Source organism: Pelodiscus sinensis, chromosome 31 (genome assembly GCF_052426305.1).
Source record: "Pelodiscus sinensis isolate ZL-2025 chromosome 31, ASM5242630v1, whole genome shotgun sequence".
Classification (NCBI taxonomy): domain Eukaryota; kingdom Metazoa; phylum Chordata; order Testudines; family Trionychidae; genus Pelodiscus; species Pelodiscus sinensis.
Window position 1 is genome coordinate 9,588,389 of NC_143082.1, and position 26,867 is coordinate 9,615,255.

The 26,867-nt window shown below is 52.7% G+C and overlaps 1 protein-coding gene across 7 annotated transcripts; it reads left to right on the plus strand.

The window, feature by feature from the left end:
* Positions 1-278: 278 nt before the first annotated feature.
* On the plus strand, positions 279-26,134 carry LOC102449466 (gametocyte-specific factor 1-like). Of its 7 annotated transcripts, none has more exons than XM_075902080.1 (7): positions 279-301; positions 9,418-9,515; positions 11,978-12,104; positions 14,067-14,156; positions 24,327-24,399; positions 25,512-25,603; positions 25,976-26,134. In XM_075902080.1, exons 2-7 carry the CDS (start codon positions 9,423-9,425, stop codon positions 25,984-25,986), a joined length of 486 nt encoding a protein of 161 aa, XP_075758195.1. In that variant the 5' UTR covers positions 279-301; positions 9,418-9,422; the 3' UTR covers positions 25,987-26,134. The 7 variants fall into 7 exon arrangements, with proteins under 7 accessions (XP_075758195.1, XP_075758194.1, XP_025044537.1 ...); XM_075902079.1 differs by lacking the exon at positions 279-301 and adding an exon at positions 4,644-4,742; XM_025188752.3 differs by lacking the exon at positions 279-301 and adding an exon at positions 4,709-4,848.
* Positions 26,135-26,867: the final 733 nt, after the last annotated feature.

The window sequence follows — 26,867 nt, forward strand, 5'->3', positions numbered from 1 at the left end:
GGCTCCCTGCGACGGGCAGCCATTTCTGATGTTCTGTCTCGGACAGGAGGTAGGCAGCCATGTCATCTCTCTAAACGGGGTAGCAGCTTGGAGTCCAGCTTCCTGCCAGCACTGCATCCCAGGGTCCTTCCCAGCGTACCCCCGGGCAGGACCTCCTGGCCCATCTCTCCTGCAGCTCCAGCTCGTGCTTCCACTGTTGGACACAGTCTCTGCGCCTCCAGCTCCAGCTGCTTCACATTCAGCTCCAGCCTCCTCAGCTCTGCTGGACAGAACCCGGATTGGGGCTCCCCTGTGCAGACTGGTGAGTCAGCTCTGACAGACTCCAGGCCGCTATACTGACTGCCCCCACTGGCGACTCCATGGCCCTCTGGGCATCCCGGGAGCTCTGCTGGGACCCAGAACCTGTAGCGCCAACTGGTCATTCTCCATAAGCTGAGCTATTAGCTGCTTCTGAGTGAGCCTCCCCACACTCAGCCCCCTGGCCCTGCAGACGTGCCAGGTCGCTCTTACGGAGCTGGGCATAGGCCATTTCTCCGCTGGTTCCCTCAACACCCTCATTTGTCGCTGGCACTCACTCTGCAAAGCACCTGCACCCACAGCCAATGGTCTACAAGGTGCACCTCAAACCATCCTCTGCTACCACGTTGTCACGGCTCACAGGTCGTGCCCACACTTGGCCTGTCAGTCCCAGGGCGGAACCCCCCCCCCCCATCTCCAGTGCATCGGTCCCTTTTTGGGGAGCCCACTCCAGTACAGTGGCAGTGTGACAGCCCTTTCTCAGAGGGTCCACTCCAGTGCAACTACGCTCTCTTGGGGTGTCCACTCCCACCGGGGGGGTCCGCCCCTCCGCCTTCGGGACGGCACCTCTCAAGGCCTTCAACATGTCTGCCTCCGCCGTGAGCCCCTCCGGGGAGTCCACTCCCTCTGCACCCCTGGGGCCTCCACCCTCCGAGGGACTAGTGCAACCCTGTTCTCCAGACCAGAGCAACTCTCAGCCACCACAGAACAGGAGGGTTTATTGAGCTTTGAACGCAGCAAAGGATCTCTCAGGCCTGGCCTCCCTCTGCCCAGCACGTCTCAGTCTCCCCTGCAGCGAGGGGAGCCCAGCTGGCTCTGCTCTCTGTCCAGATCCGAAGCCCCCATCTTCCAGCAGAGCCTCCAATATCCCCAGCAACAGCCCCTCCCCTGTCCACTGTCTTCTCTTCTCTCCACGTAGACAGGGTCGCCTGGGTCCCTCTCTTCTCCGCTTCTCCCCTCCTTGGTCCATTGTTCTCTCCTGGCTGGAACCAGGAGGTCTCTCCTCTGCAGCCCACTGTCCTTCAGCAGGCCAGGACCAGTCTGAGCGGGGTCTGCTGGTCACCAGGGCACCAGTCGCCAGAGCTCCAGTTCTGTGCTGTTCTCTGCAACAAACCCAAACAACTGTGTTCTCCTCAAAACGGACAGCTGAGAACATGGAGTGAAGTGCTTCGACATGGGGCCTGTAGACAAGAGAGCTGATAAGGCGCAAGGCACCCTGCCGTTCTGGGTCTCGCCCCATGGTGGCTCCAAACTTTCACAAGCACTGAAATAGTTCAGGGCACTGCTACTCCAAGTGCCAGCACTGGCCTGGCTCTGGGTGAGCCCGCAAAGGGATGACAGAGCAATTCACACCTCTCCCAGCTATGGAAAGTCAGAGCCCCTCCCCACCCCAATCCCCAGGACACTTTCCCATTGTCTCAGGCTCCCCACTTGTCTCTTGGGTGAGTTTCCTCTAACAGCAGGAGACTGGACTTTTTAAACAGCAGCTGAGATTCTAGGGAATATCTGGGATGCCTCCCTGCACCTGCTCTTGCTTTGCCTCCCAAACAAGCCCCCCTCACCCCCCCCCCCCCCGAAAACTGGGAAATCTGGAACCCTTCCAAATGAAGGACACTTCTAGACAAGGGTCCATCCACACTATGGAGCAGGGAACCTGTCACTCAGGGCAGGGGAGAAGATGGTTCCAGCCTGCAGGGTGGATGGAAGAGCTGGCTGTGAGCAAGTCAAAGAGGGAAGCCCTCCCAGGAACAAATGCTGAATGTCCTGGTGGGGGGGTTAGCAGCCTCTTGTGCAGGGTCTCCAGCCAAGCTCACTGCCTCCCGGGCACCCCCGCTGCCAGGGCACCTGAGTGTGTCATAAACGCCCGTGGAGGAGGCCCAGTCACCTGAGAACGCCACGCTCAGGCCCTGGATCCTAACTGCTCCTCACTGCCTGTGCCAAGCTCTCTCTCATAACGTGGGCAGCCCCACAGCCAGAGAAAGTCGTTGTCCTACTGTCTCATCCCAAAAAACAAACATCTTTGCCCTGCTGCCCCCCTCACTCTGCCCCACTCTCATGCAGTTTCACTGGGCTGGGACGGAGTGGGGCGTAGAGGGGGGGGCTGTGGGAATGGAGGGGTCTCTGGGCTCAGCCTGGGATAAGGGGTTAGGGTGCAGGAGGAGGTTTAGGGTCCTGGCTATGGAAGGGAGTTTAGGTGCGGGAGGAAGCTCAGACTCAGGGCTAGGCCAGCGGCTGGGGAGTAGGAGAGGGGGCGGGCAGGGGCGGCCCTAGACTAGCTGCCAGCAACTGGCTCCCTAGGTGAACCTTGCAATCGGCTCCCCCACCTCCAAACCCCTCAATGATACTGCGCCCCATTTAACTTGGCACCCTAGGCGACTGCCTAGTTCGCCTATATGGACGGGCTGTCGCTGGGTGCAGGCTCTGGCCGGGCGGCACTTACCTCAGGCCGTTCCTGGAAGCAGCAGCATGTCCAGCTGCAGAATCAGTGTGGGGGCAGCTCGCAGGGTAGGGTGGCCAACAGACTTCACTGGGCCCTGGGCAAGGTGTGTGTGTGTGTGTGTGTGTGTGTGTGTGTATGTGTGTGTGTGTGTGTACGCGCGTGCGCGCGGGAGGGAGAGGGTACAGCTCCAGGCCCCTGGAAGGGGTAGTGTTGGGCAGAAGGGGCAAGGACAGGGACTAGCCTCCCCCAGCCGGCCCTTCAGCGCTGCCCGGCATGCAGAGACAATTCAAAGTGCCCTGGGCTCCAGGTGCTGTTACTGCGGCTGGAGCCTCAGGCCCTTTCAAATCACCAGGCTTCCAGGCAGCTGTCCCCTTTGCCCCCCGCCACTGGCTGGCAGAGACTCCCTGGCCACCTTGCACCTACGGCTGTGGATGGGGAAGGATGGGGGTCACGCTGATTCCTAGTGGCCCCGTTTCAGACCCACAGGGTCTGGTCTATGCCCGGCCTGTAGCCAATCTCTTGGGAGTGACGCTGGCAGAGTGCCAGGCCCCCGACCTGCTCAGTTCCACAGGTGCGGGCCCATGGGCTCCACTGCTCCAGCACTTGATCCTCGTCTCTCCTCGGTTCTCCACACAGAAGCCAGCCAAGCCAGACCTCTGCCACGGGCTTGTCCTGTCCCTGCCAGGGCACAGAGCCTCCGAGAGGACTTGCAGCCACACCAGGAGCCTTTCAAAGCAGGGCAGGGTTGTTCAGTCAGCTGGAACCCAGCCTAGTCCTGAGCTCCGCAGAAAGAACTAAAGCCAAAGTGCGAGTCCATCTGGCCAAGCCAGAGCACTCCTCCAGCTCCAGCTCCAGCTCCAGCTCCAGCTCCAGCTCCAGCTCCAGCTCTGTCTCACTCAGCTCAACACAAGTGAGAGCAGCCTCCATATTCCCTTCCCCACCTCCCCCCTCCCCCTGTCTTTGCCACTCAACCTGCCTGTCTCAGCCCTTGGGGCTTCCACTGTCTTTTCAGATTCTCTGTTGATATGGGTCCAAGTCCCATCAGTTCCTTGAGGACCGGCCCCATACCCCCCCCCCCCCCAAGAGAGTGACTTAACCCTTTTGCACCCACGGGGCAGCAATGCACAGTACAGAGGGAAACCACAGCCCACATAATGCGGCCCCATGGCAGCACAGGTTCTAACTGGCCTGGGCTGGCAGTATCAAGGACCAAGCTGAGTTGGAAGGGGGCTGATCACAGAGCAGCAGAGATAGGGATAAGAAGATGAATGACCCTCCTGCCTGGCACCGCTCACCATCACCGCACACAGTGGCTCACTGGCCCGTTCACCATGGTATAAATCACAAGAACAGCTAAGAACTCAACCGAGATTTGGGCCCCGTCGCATGAGGCGCTGCGCAGAAATGGAGCAAGAGAGTCTCTGCCCCAGCGGGGTCACAGGCTGAATGGACAAGACAGACAGGGTGGGAAGGAAACAGAACAGCTTGCTAAGTCACACAGCAGGCAAGGAAATAGGAGCAGGACTGAACTCCCAGGCCAGTGCTCTCCCCACTGGGCACTTCTGCCTGCCTCACCTGCAATTCGAGTTTTGATGGTCCTAGGATAACTCACATTCCCTGGCCCTTGGATTTACCATAATTGCAAGTGTCAGGTTCCCAGCAGGGCTCCCTCCTGGATTGTCCAGGGAATAAACCTGCTCCTCGGTCCTCAGCACCTGCTGGGATCTCCCATCCAGGCACTGACCCAGCACAGCCCTCCCTGCTGAACAACAGGGATGCCCAGACCCCTGCCCAAGCAAGCATTAGAGTGCCCCAGTGTTGTCTGCATTCATGCAGCTCACGTGGGATGATGTCACTGAGCATTCTGAAAGCTCATTGGCCAGGCTCCCCCCCCCCTCGTGGCACCTGCACCCAGTTCTACAACTTAAACCATGCAGCGGTTTGGCCCGGATTCCCTGGGTACCACAGGGCCCCATCCCTGCACAGGGAGCCTTGTTGGAGCCAAGTAAGGGGCCATATGCTAGAAACCAGCAATAGCCACCAGCAGGGGGAGCTTGTTCTCAGGTTGTAGTGGGAGTAGACTGAAGGGAGGATTTTATCTGAGAGATAAGGTAGGAATTTGCCCTCACCTGTTCTAAATAAGTGGCCTATAAAAGAGGCTGATTGTATGGGCTGCTCAAGGAGCAAAGCAGGGTGGTTGGTAGGACAGAGCTGCCAGAAAGATTGGCTGTGGTGAGTACAGGCAAGGCTTGGTCCCTGTGCCAATGCTGGCCTCTCTTGGCTTGGGGCTGGGAGGTGAAGCAGCTGCTGCAGAAATCCCTTCCTGAGAACTGGATGTGGGATTAGAAAAACCTAAAGGCAGCCTAAGCTTCTGAGGTGCTGGGTAGGGGATCTAGCAAAGGCTCTTGCAAAAATTCAGTGATGGGCTTTTCTAGCCATGTTTGGTGGCATTGCAGCAATACTTAGCTCTTCTACTGAGCCAAATGCTGTGTAGCTCAAGTGTTGAGCATTGCTGTCCCTCTTCCCTGGCTGTAATGCTGTTGTATGTTTGCTGGGCTTAGCTCTGTGAGCCAGGCCTTTATGCTGTTCCTGTAAGTGTGTGTGGGGTGGGGGGGGGGAAGAGTCAGAAAAAGGGCGAGAACTCTCTCTCAAATGCCACATCTCAATTGTATTCCCCCTGTTTTCTGCCATATAAAAGTTGGGCAACTGCCCAGGACCAAGGGGCCCCCATGAAACAGATGCTCAGCTTTAGCCTTGATGGGTATGGCTGGGGGGGGGAGGGAGAGGGAGGCTTCCTCACCAAGTAGTGGGGCATTGGCTTTCTGCCCTGGGTGCCAGCAAGTCTAATACTGGCACAGCTTGGGGGAGGGGCTCCCAAAACAATTGATCCTAAATTGGGAACCACTGCTGTAAGGCACTGGGCACCTGCTCTGCCCTGCCTGGCCCCTTGTGCCATTGCTGGGGGGAGGGGGGAGCTGTGAAATGCCACTAGGCGGATGGCAACCAACATGTGTGCTGGCTCTACACTGCTATGGGCCCAATTCACAGGACAGGGCTGGCCTCTGTAAGCAGCATGGTTCCTGTTGGGGCTCTTTCATGGCTGTGAGTAGAGGCAAATCTACTGCTAGAGCCTTGCCTGGAGGAGGGAATTCAACCCTCCCCCCCCCCCCCCCCAGCTATTGCCAAACCTCTGATTTAGCTCCATTCCCAGCTCTGCCATTGGCCTGATGACCTTGCACAAGTTCCCTTCTGCTCTCTGTGCCTCTCTATCCCCATGTGCAGAACCTGCAGAGCACTCTGGTTATCTAACACAGGTGGGGGGAAGGGGATGAGATGACCATCGTGGTGCCAGCCAATGCCTTAACTGCCAGTTAGTCCTAGGGCAGCCCAGCAATACAGCTGGATTGGAGCAGAATCTCTCCTGCTGCTTTGCACGTGCATCAGGGCTGAGCCCCACCCAAACACTCAGGAGTCCGTGCCCAGCCTAAAGCGGCACTTAGCACTCTGTAAACACACTCCACTTGCAAGCAGACTGGAGACAGGCCTGGTCTCCTTCACAATGAAGTGGCTGCAGCTAAGGAGCAGGAGGAGGGGGCGGGGGTGGGGGCATCTCTCTGTGTCTGAGCTATGAAGTCAGACCAGCATAACCAGGGCTCGCGGAGCCGCAGCAAGCCCCGCTCACCAGCCGCGCTGTGCGGCGTTCTGCGCATGCACAGATGGCCCAAACCAGACTCTTCCGGGATGTAATCTACTCACTGAGCGAGTAGGTTACATAGATTGTTGAGCCCTGAGCATAACTATGCTGCTGGCCCCTGTAGTGTAGACAAGCCCTTGCATTTCAAAAAATTGGGTTTGTTTAGTTTAGAAAAGAGAAGATTGAGGGGGGACATGGTAGCCGTTTTCAAGTATCTAAAAGGGTGTCATAAGGAGGAAGGAGAAAACTTGTTCATCTTGGCCTCTGAGGATAGAACAAGAAGCAATGGGCTTACGCTGCAGCAAGGGAGGTTTAGGTTGGACAATTAGGAAAAAGTTGCAGACTGTCAGGGTGGTTAAACACTGGAATAAATTGCCCAGGGAGGTTGTGGAATCCCCATCTCTGGAGATATTTAAGAGTAGGTTAGATAAATGTCTATCAGGGATGGTCTAGACAGTATTTGGTCCTGCCGTGCTGGCAGGGGACTGGACTCGATGACCTCTCATCCCTTCCAGTCCTAGTATTCTATTATTCAACTGGGGATGCAGACAGCTGTTGGAAGTGTTAATGTCTCTTAATGCAACCCATGCTCCCGTGCCTGCCTGTGTCTGAGACTGTTCTCTGCCAGCCCCAGGGCAGGAAGGCAGTGCTACCTACACCGGTAACTCTACTGCAATCTGTGGAGCCTGGTGCCTAGCTGATGCCCCAGCTAATAGTGATGTGACACTGGGAGGATGCTGCTGGACCAAGGGTGGGCTGGATCCGGCCCACCAATCCTTTTAACCTGGCCTCCGGCTATCCCTGCAGCACAGAACAGGGCTGATCAACGTGGCCAGCTGCTCCCTGTGGCTCTCTGTGCTGAGGGGAGGGAGGGCTGTGTGCTGCCCTTGCCCCCAGCAACATCTCTCTGCTCCAATAGACTGGAAACCTGCCAATGGGAGCGGAGAGATTTTGCTGGGATTGCACAAAGCCTCTTCTGCCACAAGCTCAGAGCCACATGGAACAGCCAGCTGGCTTGAGTGGTCTGGGGCTGCTAGCAAACAGGGAAGTCTGCCTGAGAATGCTGCTGACCAGGAGCTGCTTAGGTAAACACCTTCTGGCCAGACCCTGCATCCCCCTCCTACACACCCTGTGCCCCAATCCCTTCCCCCAAACTCCCCCCTCGGGGCCCCACACCTTCTCCTGCATCCCAGTCCCCAACCCTGAGCTCTCATCTGCACCCAACCTCCCTCCCAGACCCTGCACCCTTCCATAGAAAAGTGCAGCCCTTGATTGCTTACCAAATCCTGACATGGCCCCCAGCAAAACTATTGCCCACCGCTGTGCTGGACCTTCAAAGAACTAGGGCGGGAGCTGGCCCGGCTCACTGGGGTTCCTTGGTCTGCCCTCTCCTGGTATCCAAGGGGAAGGGCCAATGAGCTCAAGATCTTGACTGACAGTGCCCAGGACGGATCTGGGAGAGGCCAATGCTCCAGGGCTGGCAGGCACTGGAGTCAAGCAACATGGGGTCGTGTCCCCATAGGATCTGGCTAGGCCAGCACAGGGCTGAGCGAAAGCAGGGAGGGTGGAGGGCAGCCAGAGCTGGGGTGGAGCTGCAGGCCCAGGGCTGAGGACAGATGTTGGTTGTGCCATCAGTAACACCAGAACCAGCTGTGGAGAGGGCAAGGGGGCCCTGGGCAGAGGGTCCAGGGCAAGGAGACACCACGGACACAAGGCCTTGGACTGGGGAAGAGGGGAGTCTTGCTGCCCGAGGCAGCAGAGCAAGTGTCCCACCTCCAGTGTCACCACTGCCAGGGCCTGAGCTGGAGGCTTAGGACGGGCATAGAACAGGGTGAACTTCCCTCAGGACAGCTGCCTGTGGGGTCCCTATGCCACAAGGGAGGAGCTAGTGCCTTTGCCTTTCCCATGTTCCATCTCCTACGATTCATTGCACAGCACGAAACTGTTTGGTTTGGCGTTAATGTGCCGCTTGCTGGCTAGGAAGCGGCTGGTGTGGGGACAGCCCCGCAGCGGGGGAGCCACCCTGGCCTATCTGACTGATACTCAGACAAAGCCTCCCAGGGATCCTAGGCCCAGCATTGCAGGGGTTGTGGGGACTGACACAGGGGAGAGTCTGGCAGGCATTTGGGTAAAGGGAGTTGGCGAGAGGACTCCGATCCGGCCCCTTTCCACCAGGGCAGTGTACATAGGCCAAGAGAGCCCCACGTTAACAACTCACTCTGTGGCTGCAGATAAAATCCGAAATCCTTAGTCTGACCCTCCCCTTTTGAAGAGTACTATCTCCTGGTCTGAAGGTGTGGAGGCAGCTGCATGGAGGTGTGATCTCACTGAGGTTACCCTCAAGGCCAGGGGGTGAGCAATAACTTTTGCAGGGGGGCGCCATTTAATGAATTTTGGTAGGTGGTCATGGGTTGGCTTCACCCACCCAGAAGGGGCGGGCCTGGGGGCTAGCCTCCTTCTACAGTTGTCTGGGGCTGGAGGCTGGCAGCTCCCAGCCCTGTGCTCTTGCATTGCCTGGCAGCCAGGTGGGGTTGCTGCAGTGATATTAAGGACTCACAGCTCCGGCCCCTGGCAGGGTAGCACTGTGACCAGCAGCCATGAGCCATTTAAATACAGTCCTGCTGCCTAAGCCACTGCCTGGACATTTGGTGGCCCGGCCAGGATATAAATGGAATCCAGCCGGATCCAAGTGTTAGGAAGGCTGCATCTGCGCCACCCTCCCCGGGCTGCATCTTGGCCAGCCCTAATCAAGGCCCTGATCCATTGGCATCAAAATCTATCATGAAGACCCAGTTCTCTCTCCCCTGCAGTGCTGGGGTTCCCCTTGGCTCTCTGCTGGATCAGCTGTGAAGAAGGTGGAACTGGGCCTCTGATATGGGGGTTCTAGCTGCTGAAGGCATCACCCCTGGTATCTGATACTCTGGGCAGCCTGCCCCTCCTCTGGCCTCACTAACTGTAATCTGTGCTTTTTTTTTTTGATGCGCAGGTGTGATGGATCCTGAGCGGCTCATGCTGTGCCCCTATGACAAAAACCACCAGATCCGAGCCAGCCGGTTCCCCTACCACCTGGTCAAATGCAGAGAGGTAAGAGTAAGCTAACTAGTGAAGCTTTTACTTCATGACACAAGACCAGCCAGACCAGGTCAGGCCAAAGGTCCATCTAGCCCAGTATCCTGTCCTCCAACAGTGGCCAATGCCAGTGCCCCAGAGGGAATGAACAGAAGAGGCATTCATGAAGTGACGCATCCCCTGTTGCCCACTCCCAGCTTCTGCCAAAGAGGCTAGGGCCCCCATCCCTGCCCATTCTGGCTAAGAAGCATTGGTGCCCCTAACCTCCATGAATGTATCTAGCTGTGGTGTGGTGGTAAACCCTGTTACATTCCTGGTCTTCAAAGCATCTGCTGGGCAAGAAGTTCCATAGGTCTTCTGTTGTCAGAAATGCTTCTGCGCATATTTTAAACCTACTGCCTATTAATGTTGTTTGGTGACCCCTAGTTCTTGTGTTATGGGAACAAAATGTGTCATTTATTTAGCTTCTGTGTGCCACACTTTGGGGTGTTCACTAGCTTGATTGTTGAGAGGGGATGACAAGCTCAATGTGCTCCGAGGGCAGGCTGAGGTGCCCCGAGAGAAGAGAGCCGCATGTCCCCCTGCAAGCTCTTTGCACAACAAGACACACATTCCTCCCAGTGCAAACCCAAAATGGGAAACGACTGCAGGAAGGGATCTGGGGCTCATGGTGGATCAGACTCAAAGGGCTCAGCAATGTATACTATTGCCAAACACTGCCTGTTATTCTGGGATGTAAGAACAGGACTATTGTCAGCAAGACCCGAATTCCTCCCTAAACTCACTAAGGCCTGAGCTGGAGTATTGTCTATCTTGAGTCTCTCTCCACGAAAGATGTAGATAAATTGGAGGCAGTTCAGAGGACGACCACAGAAGTGATTTAAAAGTCTAAAACATGACCCACAAGGAAAGATTGGGAATAATTGGGTTTAGCAAGAGAAGACTGAGGGAGGGCAGGCCTGGTCCTTCAAGCAGGTAAAAAGATCTTGTAAAGAGCAGGGTGATTAAATTGTCCTCTGTATCCACAGGACAAGAAATAATGGGCTTCTTTTGAGGCGAGATCTAAGGGAGACACTTAAACAGGCTAGACAAAAACCTGGGATGGGCTAGATAGCACTTAGCCCTGCCTCTGTGCAGAACAGGGAACCCATGACTTGAGGTCTCTTTCACATCTACATTTCTGTGAAATTTATCTCCACTGCCCAGGTCACTCGGGTCTGCCCCTACCCTATAATGTCCATAAGCAAATGCTCTGGTTGCACTTCACCTGGATTAGCCAGCCCTCACTGGAGTCTGGGGTGCTTCTTAAGATTGTGGTGGTAACCTGCCCGCTCTGCACTGGAGACCATGACTTAACCTGATAGTCCTCCATTGCCTTCCCATCGTTCCCTAGGAAAATCCTAGAGCAGCTCAACTGAGTGAGTCAGTAACTCTGTGCCCACTCCTAAGTCTGAGAGCCTTGCAGGTGAGTGCAGCTCTAATAACTTGGGCAGGGCTCTGGGCTCAGCTGTTCATCCTGGCCAGGCCAGCCCAAGTGCTGCTGGCATGAAGACCTAACTCAGCAGGAGTTAACCCTTGGAGAGACCTAAGCACCTGAACTTCAGGGCAGCTTGGATCCAGACCTGCCCTGTGTCCCTGCGGGGACCTCTGGTGCCTCAGTGAGGTTACACTGAAGTCTTTTCAGGCCCCTTTGTGCAGTCAGAGGGTCTCAAGTGTGTGGAAATCCATCTTCTGGGACAACAGCCTACAAAGGTGCCTCCCTGGGTTGGGTGCAAGCTCCAAGCCCCTAATGGAGGGGACAGGCTGCAGCCTAGCTAGAGTATCTGTAATAGCTATGCTCTGCTGCCCAGGGGCCGTGGGAAGTAAAGCTCTGTTAGAGCAGCCCAAAGGTTACTCTTAATGTGCAGCAGCAAGGGCAGCAGCTGCTCAGCCCAAATCAAGGGAGAGCTAAGCTAGGGGGTGTGTCTCCAGTCTGTTCTGCTCCCTGCTTCTCCCTCCAAGGACTGGGATGGAGCAACCAAGAATCGGGCCCAAGATATTCAGTGCTGCTGCAGATGCACCAGGCTCCCTGCACATAAACACTCCTCTAGTGGGGCTGGAGCTAGTGCAGCTAAATAGCCATGTGGCTGTTGTGGAGGCTGGAGAGCCCAAGTTCCAGTCCACACTGTCATGTCCATGCTGCTATCTTAGCACACTGCTTGAGACACAACTGTCTCCACTCCCTCCCGCCAGCTGGAGGCTTGCTCTGAGCTGCAGTGTGTGGATGTACTGAATAGCGTGCACACGCACGCGCACTAAGCGCTCGGCAAGTCAGCGCTTTGTTGGCTCGCCAGTCTTCTGCTTCTCCATCTAACAATACCTTCTCTTCCCTCCCCCCCCCCCCCCCCAGACAGTGGGAGGTGCACTGAGCAGAGCTCACGCCCACAGTGGTACCTCCCTGCTTTCTGCAAAGTGGCATCTCATGGCTTCTCTTCTAGAACAATAAGAAAATAGCCAAAGAGCTGGCCACCTGCCCCTACAATGCTCGCCACAAAGTCCCGAAGCGAGAGCTCCAGCTTCACATCTCCACCTGCACTGACAACACAGCGCCAGAGCTGTTCAGCGGTAAGCCGGAGAGAGGGTGGGAGCTGATGGCAGCTCCCCGCTTGAATACGTGCCTGCTCCCCTGCCCTGCCTGGGAGACTGAGCCTGCTAGGACATCTTGTTATGGACATCATGCAAGCCTGGCGAGGGCTGGATATGCACGTGACTGCTGCAGTACGTGCATTGGCAGATGTGCTGGGCAGCAGTGCTCCCTCGGTCAGCAGCAGCAGGGGCTGGCTTAGTTGCACTGGTATAAACTGACATGCAGATTCTGCACTAGTGGCTGAAATCCCAGCATAGAGCAGGCTGGGCTTATGCTGCTCTTCCGTAGAGATGGTCCTTTCATTCCCCAATGTCAATAGTGAGCTGTGCCTCTCCTGCAGACTAGGGCTAGGGAAGTAGCCTCCTGGCTAGCATGGGGGGGGGGGGGGGGAGAGAGCGCAACTGTTGGGCACAGCAAGGACAAGTCATCTGGCATCAGTGAAGGGTCATGGTCTCTACCCCATCTGCTCACTGGGTTGGGAGCAACTGGGCGCTACCATCTCCTAACCTCTCATGGGGGGGGGACAGCCTGCATACCTACATCCACAGATCTGAGCATTTGGGTGCCGTGTTTTCTGAAGTGCCCAGCACCAAGCCTTGCCTTGCTGAGTGGCTGCCTAGGTACTGAGGTGAGACAACAGGGAACTTAAATGGAGCGTGTCCGTCAGGAAAGCACTGATCTCCATGAATGTCAGGAAAAGGGTTTTGAGGCTCTGACACTGCAACTTGGAAAACTTTAGTCCTAGAATCCTAGGGCTGGAAGAGACCTCAGGAGGTCATACAGTCCAAACCCCTGCCCAAAACAGGACCAACCCCAATTCAAACAACCCAGCCAGGGCTTTGTCAAGCTGAGACTTACACCTCTAGGGATGGAGATTTTACCACCTCCTTAGGGAGCCCCTCCCAGTGCTTCCCCACCCTCCTAGGGAAATGGATATTAGGAAAAACTAACCTAGACCTCCCCCACTGTAACTTGAGACCATGGCTCCTTGTTCTGCCATCGGTCGCCTCTGAACAGCCTCTCTCCATCCTCTTTGGAACCCCCCTTCAGGTAGTTGAAGGCTGCTACCAAATCCCCCCTCACTCTTCTGCAGACTAAATCAGCCCGAATCCCTCAGCCTCTCCTAGTAAGTCATGTGCCCCAGCCCCCTAATCATTTTTATTGCCCCTCCACTGGACTTTCTTCAATGTGTCCATGTGCTTTCTGTAATGGGGGCCCCAGAACTGGACACAATACTCCTGATGGGGACTCACCAGCACTGAATAAAGGGGAATAATTACTCCTTAAATCTGCTGGGAGTGCCCCTACTAATGCAGCCCAATATGCCATTAGCCTTCTTGACTAGAAGGGAGCACTGATTCATATCCAATTTCATCCACTGTCATCCCCAGGTCCTTTCCTGCCCAACTGCTACTTAGTCAGTCCCCAGCCTATCCCAGTGCTTGGGATTCTTCTGTTCCAAGTATAAGACTTTGCACTTATTGAAACTAATCCGATTTCCATTGGCCCAATTTCCCTACTGTCCAGCATATCTACCTCTCCCCCAGCGCGGTGTAATCAGAACTCGTTCTGAGTGCAATCCAGCCCCTCGTCCAGTCATTAATAAAGATGTTGAACAAAAGTGGCCCCAAAACTGGCCCTTGGGGCACTCTGCTTGATACCCACTGCCAACCAGACATCCTGGGGAACACAGGCTGTCCAGCTGGCTAGCAAACTGGAACCACAGCAGGAGAGCAGAGACTCTGGACATACTAAGTGTGACATGAACCTGGCTCCTTGGAGTATTCGGAGACTCTTCCCTACTAGGGAGCATCTCCAGTTCAGTGTGACCTGGCTAACAGAACTGAGCCATGATCTGTGCCAAGGACTGTGTCACTCCTAGACCAGCTACTTTGCTTCTCTTCCTTCCAAATCCCATAACGTGTCTCCTTTGCTTGCAGGGACAGCAATGACTTTCAGCCCCAAGAAGGACTGGAAAGAGACCCCAAGATCCTGGCAGGGCCCCCCCTGCCAAGAGGACTGGGAAGCAGGTGAGTGTCTGAGGAAGCTGTTTGTGGTGGTATTGCCATGTGGACTCGCCTGGGGCTATGGTTAAAGTGCTGAAGTGTAGGTACTTGCTGCAACAATGGAAAGTGGATTTATTTTTTTTTTAGCCGCTGTATTTAATCCACCTCCTTGATATCTTCCACTGCCCTAGGTGGGTCATCTTCCAGTGCTGTCAATGCCACCAGGATTTAGGCTGGCTTAACTACATCTCTTGGATGGATGGGTGTGTGTATGTGAATTGTCACACTCCAAAGACTGATCTAAGTTTTAGATGTAGACCAAGCCTTAGAGCCGCAGCGTCCAACCAGTTGTGACGCAAGAGCCACTACAGTGGTTACTGATATAGCAAATTAGCCACACCCAACTGGCCAAATAGCCACATGTGGCTATTGGCTAGCATGTTAGACACATGGCCTTGGAACATGAAACCATATGCCATGCTGCCTTTAGCTTTGCCAGTCACTAGTATACTGTGTCTACACATGGAAACTGTCTGGCATAGCTAATGTGGAATAAAACAATTCAGCATTACTTCCCTGACTTTCAGAATAAGTGACTCTAGCCTGTGGCATAAACCAAGGAATCCTGTGGCACCTTAAAGGTTAAACAGATTTATTTGGGCATAAGCTCTTGTGGGCAAAAACTCTGTTGCATCTGACAAAGTGGAGTTTTGCCCACAAAAGCTTATGCCCAAATAAATCTGTTTAATCTTTAAGGTACCACAGAACTCAATTTGTATGCAGATACAGACCAACACAGCAGCCCTTCTGATACTTGTCATAAACCAAGTACTCCTGAAATAGCCCCTGCCCTTTGCATATCTAGGCACTAGCCCAGAATAGACAGGTTTTCCTTGAATAGGATTCAAGGTTTGGTGGCGGGGGGGCCTAGTGTTTCACTAAACTAACTTGGCACACATTGAAGTACAGCTGCTTTGCATCCCACATTGTTTAGGGTTTTACAAAGGTGTATGCTTGGCAGGGGAGCAAGGGGATGCATGGTTAACGGGTTGTTCCTAAGTGGCCAAAGCTAGCTGTAGCTGACAAGGCTGTGTGTCTCCACTGGGGATTCAGAGGGGTAGCCGAATTAGTCTGTAACTGGAAAAACTTAACAAATAGTTTTCAAGGTGCTGCAATATTAACACACAGATGGTATAAGTTTTCATGGGCACAACCCACTTCTTCAGATGACTGGAGTTAAAGGTCCAGTTTTTGAAATCATATATTTGAAAATCAGAAGTGTAGCAGGTCCCCCTGTTGTGCTCCAGCCTTTTCCAGGTAGGTTATCCTGAGCAGCTGCAATCTCTTCCCTGCGCCCCTCTGGCATGAAAAAAGGCAAATTCCCCCTGGTGCTGAAGTCCCTGAGAACAACCACTGACTGAGCCCTCCTGCTGGCTCTTGCTCCTTTCAAAGAAGTTGCAGCTAACTACAAGGTGGAGCAGATCGTTAGCTAAGTAGTTAACCTGTGTTGAGATCGTTTGTAGAGAAGTGGCTCTTTAACCCCCGCCCCTTCCATCGGAGGGAGGGCAGCTTGGGGAAGGGGGACAGTTAGTGGATTATTGTCTCCAGTACATGTTTTGGTGCCTTGCACAATTAGGAATTTAAGCTTTCAGGAATGTCTTCTGAAGGGGCGGTGCAGGTGTCACCTGCAGACCAGGCCTGAGGGCAGATGTCGGGATCCTTTTATGAAGGGTGTTTGCTTGCAGGTAAAAGCGTCTTTGCTTTACTGTGGAAGTTCATTCAACAGTATAGGGATTGCCTGTGCTTCAGCTCAGGATGTTGCTGGCATTGAGTGCACTGGATGAGGTCTATGCCACATGTCATGACAGGCAACTACAGGAGCCTGAAAGTGGAGCTATGTCTGTAGGCTTTGCAACAGCTCAGACAGAGTCTGGTACTTTGAGTGGTGTGACCTGGTCTGTGGGGGGGAGGCTGTTTAAGGTTTAGGAAAGATTGCAGAATCCTAGAGTTGTATGACTGGAAGAGATCTTGAAGTCTTCTAGTCCAGTCCCCTGCACTCAAGGCAGGACTGAGTATTCAGACCATCCCTGTCAGGTGTCTGTCTAACCTGCTCTTAATCTCTAATTGACTGAGGTTCCACAACCTCCCTGCATAAACTATTCCAGTACTTAACTGCCCTGGCAGGGAGTTTTTCCCTAATGGCTAACCTAAATCTCCCTTACTGCCGCGTGAGCCCACTGTTCTCCTTTAAATCGCTGAAGCAAGGACAAGAAACCAGTCGTCTTTCTTCTGTCCCTAGTCAGTCTCCTTCCCAAGACTAACCCTTCCCTCCATAGCTCGTTTTCTAGACCTTTAACTTTGGTGGTTCTTTGCTGAACTGTCTTCAGTTTGTGCAAATCTTTCCTCAAAAGTGGCACTCGGAACTGGACTCAGTAGCACTGAGTAGAGCAGAGGAATTACTTGTGCTTTGCTTACAACGTGCTGCTAATGCTTCCGGGAAGGGTGGTACACTGACGCCTATTTAGATCTTTCTGCAGGACTCCTTCCTAGGCAGTCACTTCCCATTTTGTATGTGTGCACCTGATGGTTCCTAAGTGCAGTACTTTGCATTTGTCCTTAATGAGCATCATCTTAGTTCTCAGGCCACTTCTCCAAATTGTCCAGCTAACTTTGAATTTGAATCCTATGTGCCAAAGCATTTACAACCCAGCTCAGCAAGTTAGATGCCTGAGGCCCTAAATCAGTGGTAGGAAACCTCAGGCCCAGGGACTGGATGTAGCCCTGGCTTGTTTTGATCCAGCCCAAGATTCAGGGATCCCCCATATTGGGGAGCCCGCACTGGTGCTCCAGCCCTCTGACACCCACCCACAGGGCTGGAGCATACAATCAATTACCATGGTCCTCCCTCCCCCCGCCTCTGTTGTGCAAGGGGAATGTGAGAAGTACCTTTTTCCTTCTCAGTTGTGGGGCTTCTCACTTTGCCTCTCACTTCAGTAGGGGGCTGCAGAGGTGTGTGGGTTTTTTTGTTTTTGTTTTTGGTGGTTCACAGCCCCCAGTTCAAAAAGGTTCCTCACCTCTGCCGAGAGAGCGAGAGCGCGCGAGAGACTTCTTGGTGCCCAAATAGCCTGAGAGTCTACTGCCCCTCCAACCACACACCTGAGTTGTCACCTGCCATCCCACACTGGAACCATAGTTCCCTCCAAGGTGTCTGCCTGGGCAGCCATGCTTAGTGGGGCTGCAGAGAAGGTGAGCAGACTGGGAGGAGACTAGGGGATGGGGTCAGTGGGAGAGCCTTGACTTGGGCTGCCTGGAAGAGAGCTGGACTCCTACCTGAGCTGTGGGTGGTGGCCTGGAAAGATACTAGTGAGCAAGATGTAACTAATGTCACTTGTCACATCTGTTTGTCACTGAAGATGACCACGTGTTGTCATGTGTACCAGTCACAAATATATGTTTGGCAGGATTTTACCTCTGATCTAGCCATTAGGGTTGTTTACAATAAAACGGCAATCACAAAAGGAATTCACTTCGCTTTCACTACTCCCCCGCTGATTGTACCTGAAGCTAGTACACAAGTCAAGCCGAATGACCCAAATAGGAACAGGATTTGGGGTGTGCTCTAAATAGAACTGCTATTCCAAAGATGAAATACTCATAAGTAGCTCTGGCTGGAGAATAGCTGCAATAACTGGCTGACTGGTGGTGTTTTGAGTCTTTAATGAATTTTGGGTTTGGATTCATAAATCAGTTGCATCGTTAATGCTCTGTCTTCACAGAAGTATTATTTAGATCTCACTTTTGCACTGGATAGAATTTTGGGGAATTGCTTAACTGGAAGAGGTTAATTTAGCTGCTAAAATTAATGCTTTGTCCCCCAGCTGCTTACTGTTTGGTTTTGGCTGAGATAGGGTGGCCATTTTGTCCACTTTACAGAGGCTGGGCCTGTTTTGCTAGTCTGTCCTCCACAGATACACAACAGGACCTCCTTAATGTCCTCTTTGTCTGAGACATGAGGTGCCAGAAGCTGCTGCACCCTGGGGCTTTCCTACAGACTGCATTAATCAGCAGCTGGTGAAAGGGGCTGGCTGGGGGTGTACCCACTGCCCCTGTCCAGGGCTACCCTAGCCACCCTCCTTCTTGCCCCTGTGCCCTTTCAGGAGAGTGCAGGGAGTGTGTGGTTGCAGCTGTACATATGGTGTTACCTGCACAAATTTCTCTCCCTTCCACACTGATGTGTAAAAGGGAAGTCAAATCCCCCGGAGCTATTGATTCCCCTATGAGGGGCACGTACAATATACATACATTGCTAATGCTTAGATATATTTGCTATTTGTATAGGAGTAAGACATGACAAAGGTCAAGGCCTGTCACAGGTAATAACTTATAATAAGGAGACGAGGGGAAGTGAAACCAGTCTTCTGTTAAGTAGAGATATGGATAGATTCCACATCCTTTAAACTTGTGACCGGCTCAAGCAGGAAAGGAAAAAGGGAAGTATGGCTTGCCCATTGTTCAGCAAGTAGGCACTGTATTTAACCTCATTTAGAAAATTAACCTGACCTATAGGAATGCTAAATGTCAAAGATGAAGTAACCTATCACGTTAAGGCACCTAAACCAGGAAAGATGTGAACCCTATAAAAACCCCTGCCTATGAGATGTTGGGGGTCGGCTCTGATCTGAACATTGAGTTCCTTAGCCGTACCTTGGTTGCAACCAATAAACTTGAGTTGGACCCAGCCTGAAAGTGTGACTCTCTTCTTGGGGTAAATCAGACTAGCCTCCAAGGGGACGAAACCAGCAATTTATGCAACAACACTTCAGGGACACACCCACCCATACCCAATTCCTAGGGCTCAGGGTGTAACTTCCTCCATGTTTGCAGAATCTTTTGCTACTGAAAGAGCCTTACACAGTAATATTCTACTTTATTTATTGACAATTGCCAAGCAAGCAGAATACACATGCCAAGCACACAGCATCATGCTCACCAAGCCTGATAAAGGCAGGCGGATTTCCCTTGTTGGCCAGGCAAGGTCAGTCTCTCTGGATCTTAGCTGCTGAACAGCAAGCAGGGTTGTGCAGAGGAGTTGTGGCAGCTCTGGCCTTAGGCTGTGTCTTGGAGGTGAGTTCTTCCAGGTCTTCCCTTTCCTTTTTCCTCTGGTCTTCTCCTTGGACCCCAGTTTATATAGTGAAAAGTGAGTCCTTCTTAGCTAGACTTTAACCTGTTATTTTAGTATAACTTTGCTATCCAATCCTAACATACCTACCGCTTTAATTGACTTACAGCTAGCACAATTGTACTGTAGACAAACAATTAAACCAGTGAGATCATGCAGACAAACAATAGGAAAGTGAGGACAGTAATCATAGAATGAGGATTTCACACTCTGCTAGGATATCCCAGCTCTTGCCAGTGGAAATGCTGTCAACTAAGTTCTCTACCCATCTTGAGAGCTGTTTCTTTATCTGGTGACAGCAGGTGTAATGCACCTTAGATGGAATGTGAGTGACTCCAAACTAGTGGCTGCTGCTCTTCAGTCTGACTGCAGAGGAAGCCTTTAGCCTTCCCTTATGGCTACAGAAAAACCATATTGTTACAGAATAGTGGTAGAAATGTAGCCGTGTTAGTCTGGTGCAGCTGAAACAAAATACAGGACTGTGTAGCACTTTAAAGACTAACAAGATGGTTTAATAGGTGATGAGCGTTCGTGGGCCAGACCCACTTCCTCAGATCAAAATTTTCTTCCACTGTTTGGTCTGAGGAAGTGGGTCTGGCCCACGAAAGCTAATAAACCATCTTGTTAGTCTTTAAAGTGCTACACAGTCTTGTTTTTTGTTTCATGTTACACTGGGTTATCTTCCTCTTCCCCTGACTAAGGGAAAGTGCTCAGCTTGTGCCTTCCTCTTGCTTCCTGCAGCAGAGGGGAGGGCAGAGGAGAATGCAGCAGGCTGGGAACTTTGCCCTTGCTCCCTGAGAGTTGGGGGAGCAGAGAGCAGCAGTCCGCTCTCCCAAAATGTCACCCTTGCCCTTTCCATATCCCCCTGCCCTGGGCTCCCTATGCACTAAATAGGACTGTCCTCTATAGGGATGTAAGCAACTAGTTGACTATCCAATATCCAATCAGTCACTTAGTGACTTGATTAGTTGCTCTCCCCCCTCCTGCGTCTATCAGAGGCAGCAAGAGGCAGGAGCCAGCTTAAAAGCCAGGTCCCCCACAGCACTACCTCCTTGGCAGAGGGTTGGGGCAGGGAGGCAGAGGTTAGTCGATTAGCTGATAAATGCCATTTAACATCCCTAGTCATCTATTCTTGAGGTACCTGGATGGCCCCCCTAGTCTGGGAACATGTACTATATTACAGCTTTAGAGTTGCATTCCTTTGAATTTGTAACCTAGGATATCCCAGCACCAAGGCTGCTGGTGACCTGGAGCCCGGCTTCTAGACAGTGATTTCAAAGTTTCAGAATTTGTTTGGGGCAAGGTATCAAACCATTAAGGCCAGATCTTTGCCATCTGGGATAGTTGTGGCTGTTCAGAGTAATCCCATTTGCAGGGGTGGTTGAGAGCGCCGCGGCCCAGGGCAGCAAAATTTCACAGGGGTGCCCCCCCCTTTGACACGGCACGTGCGTGGGGCCTCAGGAAGCGTGGGGCCTGAGGCAGCCACCCCGCTTGTCCTGCCCTAAATCCGCCACTGCCCATTTGACTGATAAGTAGCAAGCACTTTGGTGGTAGGTGGTTTGTAGGATGAAGTTTTTATCTGCAAGCTTTTTGATGCAAAGGTCTCTCTGCATACTCCAAAGCCAGAGGTTAACGGTGCTCCATTTACTGAGGGCCAGATCTTGTACAAAATGTAATGAGCCTACTCAGAGGGTTTGTTTGTGGAGTCGGTGACTGACACACATTCCAGTGTGAAACCTGCAGAAATTGGCCTTTTGCTACAGGGCTGTACACCTGGAGGGGGGACTCCTGCTGTGCCTTTCCCAAAACACTCATTTAAAATACCCACAACATCCACCCACTTGATGTTTTACTTCCCGTAACATTTCCAGGGTTGTTTGTGGCTTTGTTTGCTGTCTCTGTGGTTTGACTTATTTTTCCTGCTCTGTGTGTGAAGTCTTAATTTAAGAGCTGACATCCCATAGGAATTGTATAAGCCTCAGGAAACATCTCTTACTCATTCAGTATCGAACTTACATGTGTGAGGAGAGCATGACTATTTCTAATTGTACTCCACAAATCTACGAGTCCTTGAAACCCAGCTATGGATACAGATGATATGCCTGGAAGTATAGTTCTGTGGACTGCAAAAGTCTGTAGCATTCTAGTGTTTTGGAAGACTGGGTGTTTTTTGAGCCATTTGCCCTGAAGATGTAGCTGTCTATGGCAGTAGATTATTAAATTGGGACCCTGGTGCATATTTTTATGCTTTCACTTATTAGCCATGTCTGCTTTTATTTATATAGCTTCTGTGTGCCACATTTTTGCAAGTACTAGCTTGGGTCCTTAGAAAGGATGATTAAAAATTACACTGCCCTTGGAGTACATACCCTCTTATTTCATTTCAGATTAAGTTAACAAGGCCCACTCCTTAAGATGTTTGTGATCCTTTGGCTTTAATATTTTTCTTTAATATATTTTTAAACTGGAGATTAATACCTATGAACGGAATTCTTTCTGCGGATGTGCATGCCAGTGCTGCACTTGTGGAACGAACTTTAGCAGGAACATTGTCTGGAACCCACACCATTGCAAAATGCCCCAAAAACGATGAGGGTGAAATGACAGACCATCACTGTGCTCCTGAATGAATGCTCAGGAAAATGGAAAGCCCCTGTCTGCAGGTGAACAACTTTCACCCTGACCTCTCAGGGTGAATCTGGCCTCTCAGTCCCCATCCTCAAAGGAAACCTCAACAAGCCCTTCAAGAGAAGAACCTGGGTGCTTACATTCCAACTTGCTAGACACTGAATCATGAACTGAAGAAACCCTAGATTTATGGCTCAGCCCTCCCAAATTCACAGCCATGCAAAATGTCATGGAGCATAACAGCTGGTGTCCTCCCATGAAATCTGGCCTCTTGTGTGCTTTGCCCCTCTACAATACAGATTTCAAGGGGGGACCTGCATTTCTCAGATTGGGGGGTCCTGACCCAAGAGGATTACAAGGTTAGTTCAAGGGTCACAGTATTGCCACCTTTCTTGCTGCTTCTTGAGCAACTGGAGCAAGATGATTGTAACGTTGGTCAGGGGCCCCCGCGCTGAAGGCAGCACCATTCCCATGTCCTTCTTACTTCTGTGCTGCGGTTCTTGGCACTGGGCACCCGGAGAATGGCAGCTGCTGACTAATATCCCAGCTTGACAGGCGGCAGTGCCGAAGTAAGGGTAGCAGAACTGCAGCCCTCTTTACAGTCTATTTTGGGGGAGGGGGTCAGGACCCCTCCAGTAACACAAACTTCAGATTTAAATATCTCAAACCAGACACTTTAAAAATCTTATGACTGAAATTTACCAAACTGGCCCATCCATTTGGTAGGGCTCTTCTTAGTATAACCTAATCTCTAACCCACTAACGGGCTCCCTCTCCTCCCCTCCTTTCTCCCTATCACTGGAGAGGTGTCAAGCCATTTCATCATCTCAAATGGTCCATCAGGAGGAGTAGGTGGCTGACTTGTTCTAAACCAGTGTGGTCCACGGCCAACTTACCAGGTACCCCAAAATGGCATCACTGTGTCGGCTAGCTCTCCCTGCTGGCCTGGGGCATGCCTGGTGTCTCCCAATGGCAGCCCACCCCTACCATCGGCCCTTCATTCCCAGCTACCGCTCACCCCACAGCACAGCACCCCCGCCTCCACTCGGCCCAGCGAGACCTCACGAGAGTGGGATGGGTGAAAGGTGGAGGAGACGGAAGTGAGGCCCAGGACAATGGCGGACTCAGGTTGAAGGCAGCAGGGAGGGGAGGCTGCCGTGAAGCAGTCTCTGCCTGAGGCAGGCCGAGCCTCACTGGGCAGAGGCTGCTCTGGCAGTAGCCCCTGTCTGCAGGAGTCCCAGTGGGGAGCTGCTCGCCCCCCACCCCGACAGGGGCTGCTGTGGCCAGCCTGGGCCTCTGCAAACGGGGTGCTGGACCCAGCGCAAGCTGGGATGGAACAGTCCTGGCTTGCGCCGGCTCCAGGATCACTGCGGCTCTGCACTTTAAATGTAGCAACAGCTGCCTGGCTCTTACTACACTTTAAAACTGCAGTCACAGCTGTCCCAGAGGGCCCCACCCCATTGACTAATCGTGTAATGACAGTGGTTCCCAAACTTTTTGGCCTCTTTTTGATTTTTGAGACCCCCCCCCCCATAGCAGTAAAACTTGGGAGGGGGGAGGAACTGACTGGGGACAAAAAACTAATAGTAGCCAAACTGGGGGGGGAGGGGCCGGGTTGCCTCATTTCCCCCTCCGCCCCCGCCCTGGAATTTCTTCACACCTGGGGGGCATGCTCCCAGTTTGGAACCCCATGGTATAGTCAATATAATTCGTAGTGCCTAGGCTATTAGCCAAATGCCCACTCCTTAACACCATTACTGTGGACAGGGACTGGTGCTGCTGTGCAAATGCCTCCTGAGGGGTCAGGCTTGTGGTCAGGAAGAGTCTTGCCAACAAACCTGCATCCTGCTCTGACCCTCTGTGCCAGGCTGCAGCCCCCTCGCTTGCTCGTGTAACTGTTGGGCAGGTATGAAACCTCGCAGGCCTGGGCAGGAAGCTATTCAGAGTGCTGCCATTTGGGAGCACTGGCGAGAGAAGGCCCCTGCATGCCTCCCTGGCATTGAGGCTGCCCTGCATGCCCATGCCCCTTTAATTGGGAGGGCAGCAGGATCAGGGCTAGCGCAGTGAGAGCAGCAATCCTGGGTCAGACCACTGGCCTCTCCAGCCAGTATCCTGTCTGGAGCACCTGGCACTGGTCACTGTTGGACAGGACAACTTCCAAGTTCACGCGCAGCCTCCAGCAATAGCTTAGGGTCCCCAGAACACCCCAGTTCCACCTTCCTGCTGGAAGGCAGCTAAGAGCTTTGGAGCAGGAGCTGTTGCAAGTGAGGGAGCTGGGGAGGGAGCAGGGCCACGGCCCCTGATCGTGTGACCTGAGGATAGAGTCTTGGGGTGTGAAACCTGCCCAGAACCTTTCATTGGGCCCTCACGCTAAGCTGTCTCCTCAGATGCAGACGCTGCTGCCACCTCTCCTTTTGTTCTTGGCTCCCAGGCAAACTTCACGCTAAGCCCAAGTCCAAGGTAAGACTCTCCTTGCACTCTCTGGTAACCACTTCACACCCTCTTGGGAAGAGGGCCACAGGCCAGCTCCACTCCTCTCCCTCCCTGGCATGAACCTCCTGGCTCTGCTGGGGCCAAGAGCTGTGCACTGGCATCTATTGACTTTTATCTGCTTAGGTTTAAGTACCCATTCTCCAGATACTTAATGATGCTTTCTCTCCCCTCTCCCATTTTGAGTTCATATCCCCAATTCATAACTCCAGTCACTTAAAGAAGTGGGCTGTGCCCATGAAAGTTCATTATAGACTAACGAAACATGTAGATGGTATCATGAATGGAAGCCATGCTTGTTGGGGAACCAGTGCGGCTAGCTGAGCACCAGAGGTGTGGGGCAAAGCACCTTCAAAGGGAATGCAGGCTGAGTTCCAAGAAGAGACTGGCTATGCAGGAGCATCCAGCTCTTGGATTCAGGGTGGCACAGCCTTGCTCTGAGTGGGTCATGTCCCACTCCTGCCCCCACTACATGCAGCTAGTGCCCCATGGCAGCAGGCAAGAGTTACTTACACCAGCCCATGGGAATGTGCTTTCTGACTGACTGTACCTGGGGAGCAGGACCCTGCCATGCTGGGCAAACAACCTGCCCATGACCCGTGTGCATGCTTTCCACAGACCCTCCTGGCCAGGAGTAGAATCCAGGAAGGTGCCTGAACAGTTGCTGTGGGCCAAGGTGGGAGGGAGCACTGCGAAGGCCCATGGTGACCTGCAGCCACAGCATTGCCACTGCCCTGGGAACAAGGCTTGCGTTCTAGGAGTACTGTGGGGAGACAATCCCATGCTTGCTGGCATGGAACAGAATGGAGACACCCTGTCAGGACTCCTGAAGGGGAACCCTCAGCACACATAGCTGGTAGATGCCATGTGGATTGCTATGTGGCCTTATTTACAGCTGGCCTTTCAGCACTGGGTAACCAGGGCTAGGGGCTGAGGCATGCTGAGGAGGCTTGTCTGTATGGGGCAGAGGGCTGATGGAGGCAGGGTCACATGATACCATATGCAGAGAGCCTGGCCCATGTCAGACTAACTCCTCCTCCTGGTGTCTGCTAACTCGCCTCTGTTTCCCTCCCGTGGTCCAGTCTTGGTGAGACCAGCTGGCGTGGAAACCAGCAAATGCAGGACAAGAGCACCTCCGCAGCAGCGAGGGCTTCAAAGGGTCCCTGGAGAAAAGGTACGAGGTGGAGTGAGACTGGGACCATCTAGGGAGGTGGGGATAGGTCCAGTTTCAGAAACTGGTCAAGTTGCCCCAAACAGCTTGTGCTGGGTCTGCACTGTGCATTGGGGCATGTAGATGCAGTACTGGGACAGATGCCTAGAAGTCTATTCCCCTTCTCAAGTACCGGCAGCGTAACTGCCTCCAGGCCAGGGTGCATGGCTCTAACCATTCTGGGATAGCCAGTGGCTCAGCCCTTCTATTTCATGCCTTGGCTTCACTGAAAACATGGCCAGCCTCTCTCCATGGCATTAGGGCAGCACCTGCTCTCTGTAAATGTAGTGCCTTCTCTCACCTGCCTTCTCTGCTAATGCCTGACTGTCTCAACAGGTCATTGGTGAGGCTCTTGCAATGGGAAGGAACAGCCTGGTGACCAGCTGAAGATTTTAATCTTAATCAGTATTTTAAAATTTTTTTAGATCCCCACTGCCAGCTTTAGACATTTCCTGAAAGTGCCTAGACTGGGAAATAAAACCTTCTCTGTATAAACACTCTAGTGTTGCATTCTCTGTCCCAATACCACATTTTCCCTTTAGAAAAATTCATTTTCCATTTACTCCTTTCCCACAGTGGAGGCTTGGTTGGAGAGAACCCTTCACAGCCTAGGAGAGGCAAATTAAGACGGGGACTCTTTTCCAAAAAGAGATGACTAAAGGGAGGATATGACGGAGGACTATGAAATTGTGATGGCTCTGGAGGAAATGTGTAATTCTTCCCATAAAATAAGAACCAAGTGAAGCTAATAGACAGCAGCAGGCTTAAAACAAACAAAAGGAAGCATTTCTTTACCCAATACCCGGACTATCCGTGGAACTCCTTGCCAGAGGATGTAGCTAAGATTAAGCAGGTTCAAAAAACTAGATAAATTGGAGGATAGATCCATCAATGGCTCTTGGGCGTGGCTGATGTCTCTGCTCTTGCATTGCTAGAAGCTGGGAATGAGCAACAGGGAGTGGATCATTTAATTACCTGTTCTGGTCATTCCCTCTGGGGCACCAGGCTCTATGGGAAGACAGGATACTGGACTAGATCACCCTTTGGTCTGACCCAGTCTGACTGTTCTTACAATCTACTTACAACAGCCACAACTTATAGTCGCCCTCTGTACCGTGGCATCACTATGGGGGCTCGTGAGCTGCTGTGTGCCCTCTAAAGCCTCTTCTGCCTGTGCTGTCTGGGATCCACCCCATTTCAGAGCCAGGAACACTGGCCACATGTGCCT

Coding starts and splice junctions, on each gene's coding strand:
- LOC102449466 (XM_075902080.1), top strand. CDS start 9,423: ATGGATCCTGAGCGGCTCATGCTGTGCCCCTATGACAAAAACCACCAG. Junction 9,516..11,977: donor ACCTGGTCAAATGCAGAGAG/GTAAGAGTAAGC, acceptor CTTCTCTTCTAG/AACAATAAGAAAATAGCCAA. Junction 24,400..25,511: donor ACGCTAAGCCCAAGTCCAAG/GTAAGACTCTCC, acceptor CCCGTGGTCCAG/TCTTGGTGAGACCAGCTGGC.